Source organism: Amyelois transitella, chromosome 20 (assembly GCF_032362555.1).
Source record: "Amyelois transitella isolate CPQ chromosome 20, ilAmyTran1.1, whole genome shotgun sequence".
Lineage (NCBI taxonomy): Eukaryota > Metazoa > Arthropoda > Insecta > Lepidoptera > Pyralidae > Amyelois > Amyelois transitella.
Genome location: NC_083523.1, coordinates 9,377,277 through 9,387,625, shown reverse-complemented (window position 1 = coordinate 9,387,625; position 10,349 = coordinate 9,377,277). Strand labels below are relative to the sequence as shown.

Here is a 10,349-nt window from a genome sequence, read left to right as displayed (position 1 = left end):
GCTAGTAACCTATCACTTTTTGAATCTCAATTCTATCATTATGCCATACTTATAACTGAACGCGGCCTTTCGTTCTTTTCGAGACTGTTAATATTGTCTACCCCGCAAGGGATAAAGACGTGATTATATGTATGTATGTTGTCATATTAGCATGGATATAATAAGAAGCAATCTACACTGATTTTCGTCTATCATTCACGCAGCCAAAGACTCAAATAATAAATAAATAAATATATACGGGACAAATTACTCAGATTGAGTTAGCCTCGAAGTAAGTTCGAGACTTGTGTTACGAGATACTAACTCAACGATACTATATTTTATAAGAAATACTTATATAGATAAACATCCAAGACCCAGGCCAATCAGAGAAAGTTCTTTTCTAATCATGCCCTGACCGGGATTCGAACCCGGGACCGCCGGTGCAGCAGACAAGCGCACTACCGCTGCGCCACAGAGGCCATCGTCAAATAGAAAAGTGGTTTACGCAACTAAGACTTAAATTAACTCCCAACTAAATTACGAAAACAAACACACTAATTGAGAAAATCCCTTTGATTGCGTTAAAACAGGAAACCGCTTACATTGATGGTTATTACTTGTAAAAATATACGGCGCCATTGTCCGTGTGGTTCCCGGCACCAATACAAAAAAGAATAGGACCACTCCATCTCGTTCCCGTGGATGTCGTTAAAGGCGACTAAGGGATAGGCTTATAAACTTGGGATTCTTCTTTTAGGCGACGGGCTGTCACTCTTTGAATCTCAATTCTATCATTAAGCCAAATAACTGAACGTGGCCATTCAGTCTTTTCAAGACTATTGACTCTGTCTACCCCGCAAGGGATATAGACGTGACCATATGTATGTATGTATGCCATTGTCCGTGGTTACTGACGAATGGAGTGTGAACTTACTGTTATGATCTTGTTGACCGATCGCAAAAGACGGGTACGATTTATGCGTTTTATACCCTTTTAATATAAAGTTCAACCGTTGAAGCTCTAATTTTACGAAACATTTGTCCCTTTTAAGATCCAGAAATCTTTCCGTGGACGTCGATAAAAGCTAAATAAACAATGAAAGTAAATCGTGTGGTACCAATAAAAAAAGAATAGAACCACTCCATCTCGTTCCCGTGGATGTCGTAAAATGCGACTAAGGGATAGGCTTATAAACTTGGGATTCTTCTTTTAGGCGATGGGCTAGCAACCTGTCACTATTTGAATCTCAATTCTATCATTAAGCCAAACAGCTGAACGTGGCCTATCAGTCTTCAAGACGGTTTGCTCTGTCTACCCCGCAAGGGATATAGATGTGATCGTATGTATGTATGTAAAGTAAATCCATCATGCGTCATTTTGGTTTAACATTTAAGTTGTGGAAGTAAGACGAGAGACCGCCACAAAATACATACATATATCACGTCGACACGTCACGTCTATATCCCTTGCGGGGTGGACAGCCCCAACACGACCACGAAGGGCCGCGTTCAGCTGTATTGAGATTCAAATAGTGACAGGTTGCTAGCGCATCGCCTGCAAGAGGAATCTCAAGTGTTATTTATAATGGAGTGGTTCTATTCTAAACACAGAACACAATATATAGGTAATATTTATGGCTCTATGAGGGCTCTATACATGGAGGGTGTGGAGGGAAAGGTCGGAGTGGGAAGACCTAGACGAACGTATCTTGATCAAATTAAGGACGTCCTGGTAAAGGGTCAGGTCGAAAGTACCCGTGGATGAAGCAAAGGAAATATGCAGAGATCGTGGCAATTGGAAAGAGGTAGTCTCTGCCTACCCCTCCGGGAAAGAGGCGTGATTTTATGTATGTATGTATGTATGAGGGCTCTATATAAAAAAATCATCTGGCTTTGCTTAGCGGACCCAAAGCCAAAGTTCTAAAGCAACATTACATACCTACCTACCCATAACTTGAGAACATAAAATACACGCAAATGGAGATGATGTTGACATTACACCTGCTTCTTTCGCAGTCGGGTAACATGAAACATAAATCGCGTACACAATTACATTTACTTAATTACAATTTATTTACATTTTTACAAGGCATTTTTATTTTTATAGTCACAAAGACCACGGCATTTCAGAGATACTAAATTTATACCTATGACTTGTAACTGTAGCCCATTTTAAAAGAAAAAAAAAGTTTATTCATATTCAGGATCTGCATAAGAAAGCAAGCAACTGACAACATAAAAGTACTTACGTTTTTTCTTGGATACAGAATAACGAAAAATATGTGTAATTATCCATTCCTTTCGCATCGCCCCAGCGCGGGAATACTTAACTCTATTTCGCTACTTTATGCGTCCTGGCGAGAGAATTTCACAGAAAATACCACCGTAGGTGACTATGTGCAAGAATATGCATTAAAAAAAATCTTGCTCTCTTGGTCACCAATAATTATTGGTCTTATAAGTATGTATACAAAACTAGGTTCGTACTTATGTCGTGTAATAAGTATACACCTTTATAAGTCAAAAATGACTGAACCAATTTTTCAATATTAAAAAAAATACCACCTTATGGTTTTTAGTTTTTGAATCTGCTTTCATTGGAATACCTAGGCATTAAAATCGTTATAAGTGTAGGTTTTATTAGTAATTAAATATCACTGTCAATCAAGGTGGTTGGAAGATAGAACGTAGTCCGACATGTCCGCTGGATACATTGTCAGACAAACATAACACACTACTAGTACCCAACAGTTCTTTCGGGGGATAAAACGAAAAAGAACTGTCATAGCGACATCTATCATGATTTTGATAAAGTATTTCCTATGCTATCCAGCAGTCAAACAAAGTTCAGAACTAGGAACATGAATTTTATTACAATTAAGACATATTTAGTTTAAATATACCATGTTGATTATTTACCTACATAATGCTATTTTCGATATGTTTTCTTTATAATTTTCATATCATTAATTCAGAAAATAAACTTTCCATGCGACAGCTGATCTCATGACATTGAATTATAGCAAATGTCAATGGATGTACAAATATAAAAACGTCATTTCTTCTGTCAGTCAAAATCTCCAACCAAGTCTCGACTTGTGTTTCTTACAAAAGTGAATAAAACCTGATATAACGTTGTACGTAAACATATTACGTTGCATCTAAAAGGTAAAGTTATTCAACTATCCGGTTTATCTGGCCCACTACTTGTAACCTGTTCCTTATTATTCGAGGAACGTAATTCGACAAATTCCTTCTTGCTATCAGCACTTGTAGTATTTTTGTTGGCAAATGTAAATAAATATTATACTTTCCTCATCTACGACGTAAATCATAAACGTAAAAAACGTCCTAAGAAGTTTTTTAATATCGTTCTAAGGTATGCATTTTAATTATCAACTTGCTAAAAGTTTTGCCTTTTGTTTTAATTTTCCATGACAAAGACATGAAAAGCATGAATCACCAAGTTTTCAGTAATGATAAACAAACAAACAGTGTTATTTAACTTTGTCAAAATAAGTTCTTGTAAAACTCTCCTACAGATTTTTGGTGCTTTCTCAATTTAATCTGTTTACGCAAAAAGTAATCTATTTTATCAAAAATAAATATTTTGTAAGTAATCCACAGATCTGATCAGATTGAAATCTTGCAGAAGATTGCCTTTTTTCTATTAGAATATTTCTATCAGAAACTTTAATTAACTAAAAATTATAATTTTTATAGTACTCATTTAAAAGACACATCTACCTTCCACTTATTCATTATTAAGGGACATTACAAACAACACTTAATAATTTTAATTTTAGGAATTATTAACTTTTTTCTTAAGAAACTTCTTCTTTCTTCATAAAATTGTTAAGATATTTAATCTTGTTTTATAATACAGTGTCATGGTCTCATAACAGTTGATCAATTAAAAAAAAAACTTTATTCCAGTTTCAAGATGTCAGAAAAAGATCCAATAAGCGGTTCAAGCCAGGATTATGGCTCCACATCTGCTGTCGTACCCGCCGTTGGATTTGTTGACTTCAGTCCTACGGAGTTGTACAACCTCACTGAGAGTATAGCGGGGAATGTCACCACCATTAATGCGGGGCTCCGGAGTTTGGAGAAGATGAATAAGCAAATAGGAGGGCCGAATGATAGTGTGCAGCTGAGGGACAAAATGTAAGTTAATTGTTTCTTTTTACAAGCAAATATTGTGTTTTTTTTTTTAAATAATTATTTGAGTGTGTTTGACAGCAATCTGCCTGGTGCAAGATGAGGCCTAAGGTGGTTCACGCAAGCTCAAATAATGCCTTGTACATTTTCAAAACGCAATCAATTACTGATAAGTGGCTAATACACACATTTTCAGGTTGAAGTGATTTCTTTACAGTATGTTCTGGGGAATATTTGTAAACATGAAATATATATGTATGTGTCCTGTTCCTGTCATAAGGAATGTTTTAAACTAGTTAGGTAATAAAATATAAATTTTTTAAACTAGTTAGGTAGTGAAGTTAATACAGGTTTTTCACAAATCCCAGGGGAATTATAGTTTTTACTGGGATAAAAAGTATCTTCAGATTTTAATTATTGGATTTAATAATATACTATACGAGTATTACTACTATCTCATTCTCAACTAATATACATATAACACATACATACTTATGATCACGTCTATACCCCTTGCGGGGTAGACAGAGCCAAGAGTTTTGTTCAGCTGTAAGTATGATTATAATTGAATTGATATGTGTATATGGTTTTGGTAGAATAGGTAGTTAAACACATGTTTTGGGAAGAAGATTGTTACATACATACATAAAATCACGCCTCTTTCCCGGAGAGGTAGGCAGAGCCTACATCTTTCTTATATGAATTCACAGACACATCACACAGCAAGCAAATACAGTTCTAATTATGGCTTGTCTCGTAATCTGTGATGGAAATTTCCAGCCACGAGAGCCAACAAAGCGTCAACGCCTCTGTGTCAGCGACCGCCCGCGACATCCAGCGGCTGGGCGTGGTGGCGCGGCGCGGGGACAAGCCGCAGAAGCTGCAGGTGGAGAGGCTCACGCAGGCCTTCAGAGACTCCTTGGCTAATTACACTGCCGTGCAAAAGGTAAGTTTCATCAGTGGTATAAATTAATATGTAGATTACAATGAGACATTCTCGCCAGTTGTGAGAAGCTCTACCTTACGCTTGCTTTTTTCATTGGCTGCTGAATACGATTGATCGATGACAAAACATTCAGTGATATAATATATATGTAGATTATAAACTCTTTTCTAGTATTAGCACACAATATAATATATACATACTCGTACATAAAACGAAGCCGCCGAGCTTGTATGAGGAGAGTTATGAATGCGGATGAAGCGAAGGAATACATACATAAAATCACGCCTATTTCCTGGAGGGGTAGGCAGAGACTACCTCTTTCCATTTGCTACGATCACTGCATACTTCCTTACTACTTGTTATTATAAATTAATATAAAACAAAAAGAAGAGTAGGTGAAAATTTAGTCTTCGCCCAACGGAAGGTAATTATGCTTACATTATAATTACGTCTATATCCCTTGCGGGGTAGACAAAGCTAATTGAAAATACCTACTGAAGGGCTATGTTCTGTTGTTTGGCCTCATGGTAGAATTGAGATTGAAATAGTAACACGTTGTTAGTCCGTCGCCTAAAAAAGAATTCCAAGTTTGTAAACCTATCCCTTAGTCGCCTTAACGACATCCATGAGACGAGACTGAGGCCAATTAAAAAAGAGAATGGGACCATCCGTTCTCTTTTTTTATTGGTGCAGGTAAAACAAAAACGACTATTAACTTGTTTTTGAGATACCCAAAGTTTTGTTCATAAATAATAGAGTTCGCCAGGTGTAAATTCGCGAGTGAACCGCTAGTTTATAAACACTCTGATTGTCAGCAAATATCGGAGAAGATGGCGGCGCACATGCCGCGGCCGCCGCGCGTGCGCAGCGCCGCGCCACACGACCCGCCCGCCGACGAGGAGGCGGCGCTCGTGGACAATCAGCAGGCGCAGGTCTGTGAATCTCTGCTCCAGAGATCTTTTGTGTCCCAACTAACATCTATACTCGTGACGGACTCTGTGGCGCAGCGGTAGTGCGCTTGTCTGTGACACCGGGGGTCCCGGGTTCGAATCCCGGTCAGGGCATGACGAGAAACGAACTTTCTCCGATTGGCCTGGGTCTTGGATGTATATCTATATAAGTATTTATTATATAATATAGTATCGTTGAGTTAGTATCTCGTAACACAAGTCTCGAACTTACTTCGAGGCTAACTCGATCAGTGTAATTTGTCCCGTATATATTATACTAATATTATAAAGCTGAAGAGTGTGTTTGTTTGTTTGAGCGAGCGAGCCAATCTCAAAAACTACAGGTTCGAATTGAAAAATTCTTTTTGTGTTGAATAGACCATTTATCGAGGAAGGGTTTCTATAACATCACGCTATTTAACAAACTTTTAGGAGCGAAGAAGTAATGGAAAATGTGAAAAAAAAAACGGGGAAAATTATTCACCCTTGCAGGCTTCAATGATGCCCAAAATAACTATTCCACACGGACGGAGTCGCGGGCACAGCTAATATATATCATATATCTATTTTGCAGGCCCGTTTGGTAGAGTTCGAGACGAGCATGTTGATAGAGAGAGAAGCATATATGAACAAGATTGAGGCAGATGTGCTGGATGTGGCACAGATAATGCAGGACCTTGCCGAGATGGTCAGCGAACAGGGTCAGATTGTCGGTGAGGTCATATTTTATATCACTACATAGTATAAAACAAAGTCGCTATTTCAGTCTGTTTGTCTGTATGCTTAAATCTTTAAAATTACGCAACGGATTTTGATGCGGTTTTTTGTAACAGGTAGAGTGATTCAAGAGGAAGGTTTTTATGTATAATAACATTTATAATTTTGCAACCGTGCGAAGCCGGGGCGGGTCGCTAGTAATACATAAATAAATAACAAAAAAATATTTGACGGCCTCTGTGGCGCAGCGGTAGTGCGCTTGTCTGTGACACCGGAGGTCCCGGGTTTGAATCTCGGTCAGGGCATGATGAGAAACTAACTTTCTCTGATTGACCTGCGTCTTGGATGTATTTTTTTTTTATAAAACATAGTATCGTTGAGTTAGTTTCTCGTAACACAAGTTTCGAACTTACTTCGATGCTAACTCAATCTGTGTAATTTGTCCCGTACCTATATATTTATTTTATTTATATATTGTGTATTTGTTAAGTAAAAATTCTTTTAGGCGATGGGCTAGCGACCAGTCAGTGTTTGAATTTCAATTCTATAATTACGTCTTACAGTTAATGTGGCCTATCAGTATTTCCAAGGCTATGGACTCCGTCTACCCCGCAAGGGATATAGACGTGACTATATGTATGTATGTATTTGTTACGAAAAGATTCTTTTAGGCGTTGGACTAGCGACCTGTCACTGTTTGAATTTTAATTTCTGCATTAAAACCCACAACTGAATGTAGGCTTTGAGTCAATTCAAGACTGTTGGTTCCGTCTACCCCGCAAGGAATATAGACGTCACTATATAAATGTATGTACAATTTGTCGTTCCATGTGATTCCTAGCACCAATAAAATAAAAGAATTGGACCACTATCTCGTTGATGGATGTCGTAAAAGGCGGCTAAGGGATAGGCTTATGAACTTGGGATTAATATGGATAGTAAAATAATAATTCTATCATTAAGCCAAACGGCTGAAACTGACCGATCGGTCTTTCAAGACTGTTGGCTCCGTCTACCCCGCAAGGGATATAGACTATATGTATGTATGTCTCAATTCTATCATTAAGCCAAATAGCTTGGAACGTGGCCATTCAGTATTTTCAAGACTATTGGCTCCGTCTACCCCGCAAGGGATATAGACTATATGTATGTATGTCTCAATTTTATCATTAAGCCAAATAGCTTGGAACGTGGCCATTTAGTCTTTGCAAGACTTTGGCTCTTGTCTACCCCGCAAGGGATATAGACGTGACCGTGTATGTATGTACAATTTCCAGACACCGTCGAGAGTCACATCTCCTCTGCGGCGGCGGGTGTGGAGTCCGGCGCGGACGAGTTGGCCAAAGCGGCCGAGTATCAGCGCAGATACAGGCGGAAGATGTTTATACTGATCATTATTGCCGTCATTATAGCTATAATTTTCGTCGTGTGGATCGTTAGGACTTTCAGATAGATGAAATGACATACATACATACATACAGGTCTAGTGCCGTGTGGTTCCCGGCACCAATACAAAAAAGAATAGGACAACTCCATCTCTTACCCATGGATGTCGTAAAAGGTGACTAAGGGAAAGGCTTACAAACTTGGGATTCCTTTTTAGGCGATGGGTTTGCAACCTGTCACTATTTGGATCTCAATTCTATCATTAAGCCAAATAGCTGAACGTGGTCATTCGGTCTTTTCAAGACTGTTGGCTCTGTCTACCCCGCAAGGGATATAGACGTGACCATATGTATGTATGTATACGTATGTATGTATACTGTACCGTCATGCGTGTCTCCCATTGGGGTAGGCAGAGACTATGGAGTTCCACTTGCTATTTTCCTTACAGAACTCTCCCGCTTCCTCTACACTCGTAACTCTTTTCATGCATATTCGATGACTAGCTGTGCCAGCGACTTCGTCCGCGTGGAATAGTTATTTTAGGCATCATTGAAGCCCTCACGGATTAATAATTTTCCCCGTTTTTTTTTTCACATTTTTCATTATTTCTTCGCTCCGCGTGTGATGTTATATAGCCTAAAGCCTTCCTCGATAAATGTTCTATTCAAAACAAAAACGATTTTTCAATTCGAACCAGTAGTTCCTGAGATTAGCGCGTTCAAACAAACAAAACCTGCCGTGTGGTTCCCGGCACCAATAGATAAAGAATAGGACTACTCCATCTCGCCCCCATGGATGTCGTAAAAGGCGACTGGTAGGCTTATAAACTTGGGATTCTTCTTTTAGGCGATGGGCTAGCAACCTGTCACTATTTGAATCTCAATTCTATTTTAAAGCCAAAAAGCTGAACATAGCCTATCAGTCTTTTCGACACTGTTGGCTCTGTCTACCCCGCAAGGGATATAGACGTGATTATATGTATGTAAAACAAACAAACTCTTCAGCTTTATAATATTAGTATAGATTACAAGTGCCCCTAACATCTCCCCTTTGCAAGACATTCGAAATTTGGTCCTTGAAAGTTCGACGAAGCCGGACAAAATTCAAATTCAAAATTTAAAAATTCAAAAAGCTGTCCCTGCCCCTTTACAGTCAGCTCAGCCTTATAAATTCCTTTCGTGAGCCTGTGGAGCCCGGGGTGTGCCTTTGACCATGGATCCTGGATTGGGCGAGTCAGGTTTTTACACGAAGCGACTCCCATCTGACCTCCGCAACTTTTGCAGGGAAACCTGACTTATATTGAATCATGGTTATACATCCAGGTGCCTGAATGTATGAAGATTTACTCAAAATTTTTTTCCCTCGCACATCGGTTGTTATATTGATGTATGTAGATATGTTACTTAGAAAAGAGTTGAATGATACTCTTAACTAAAAACAGAAAAAAATATTTAAACAATGAATTAAAATGGTCTTAAATCTGTGATTATGTTTTGGAATTGAAGTACCTAACTTAACTGTACTCTTTTTAATGAAATGTATTTTGTGTTATTTTATCGTATTAAAATAACATCATAATACTTATAGGATCGTAAAATGCAATATTTTTTCTCTTTTGATTTATATAAATTAAAAACTTTAAAAAAAAAGGTCTTAAATGCACTATAAAAAAGTCTTTTGAGACTGTTGAGAAATTTTTAGATTTAAAACTAATAATATAAACCCAATAAATTATACTACTTAATTTTATTGTATACTTTGTGTTATGTTAATTGTATTATAGGAAAAGTATTACATAATAATATGTAATTGATTTTGATTTATTTAATCGCTGTGTAAGGCCTTATAATGTAGACGATTATATAATAATGTTATTTGTGTTAACGTAGGATTTTTATATTCTTGTATATAGATTCTCGTAAATGTTTATCTCCTAATAAATATGGAAACATTCCAAATTGTGTTTTAATTTTCTTATATAGGTACACAAATCACGTCTCTATTGCTTACGGGGTAAACAAAGTCATATATATAAGAGACTCGCACATAAAGTCACGTTTGGGATTTCAAGGTAAGTGGTTGTACAAATGTTTGCATATTTAATTCTCTGATCTACTTTTACGGTTTCCAAGGTAAGAAATTATTTTACTTCCAGATCATCAAATTGTTTTCCATAGTAACATGATCTATTTGCAACTGTAGTTCTG

The 10,349-nt window shown here is 37.6% G+C and overlaps 1 protein-coding gene across 2 annotated transcripts; it reads left to right on the top strand.

Moving 5' to 3' along the window:
- Positions 1-3,021: 3,021 nt before the first annotated feature.
- LOC106138975 (syntaxin-12) lies at positions 3,022-10,026 on the top strand. Of its 2 annotated transcripts, none has more exons than XM_060950035.1 (6): positions 3,022-3,150; positions 3,919-4,149; positions 4,924-5,089; positions 5,905-6,021; positions 6,614-6,752; positions 8,034-10,026. In XM_060950035.1, exons 2-6 carry the CDS (start codon positions 3,926-3,928, stop codon positions 8,207-8,209), a joined length of 822 nt encoding a protein of 273 aa, XP_060806018.1. In that variant the 5' UTR covers positions 3,022-3,150; positions 3,919-3,925; the 3' UTR covers positions 8,210-10,026. The 2 variants fall into 2 exon arrangements, with proteins under 2 accessions (XP_060806018.1, XP_060806017.1); XM_060950034.1 differs by lacking the exon at positions 3,022-3,150 and adding an exon at positions 3,229-3,361.
- Positions 10,027-10,349: the final 323 nt, after the last annotated feature.

What these genes read in the sequence shown, in the direction of transcription:
- LOC106138975 (XM_060950035.1), top strand. Translation starts at nt 3,926, where the DNA reads ATGTCAGAAAAAGATCCAATAAGCGGTTCAAGCCAGGATTATGGCTCC. An exon ending in TGGACAATCAGCAGGCGCAG is followed by an intron (nt 6,022 to 6,613) that starts GTCTGTGAATCT and finishes TCTATTTTGCAG; the next exon opens with GCCCGTTTGGTAGAGTTCGA. An exon ending in CGAACAGGGTCAGATTGTCG is followed by an intron (nt 6,753 to 8,033) that starts GTGAGGTCATAT and finishes TACAATTTCCAG; the next exon opens with ACACCGTCGAGAGTCACATC.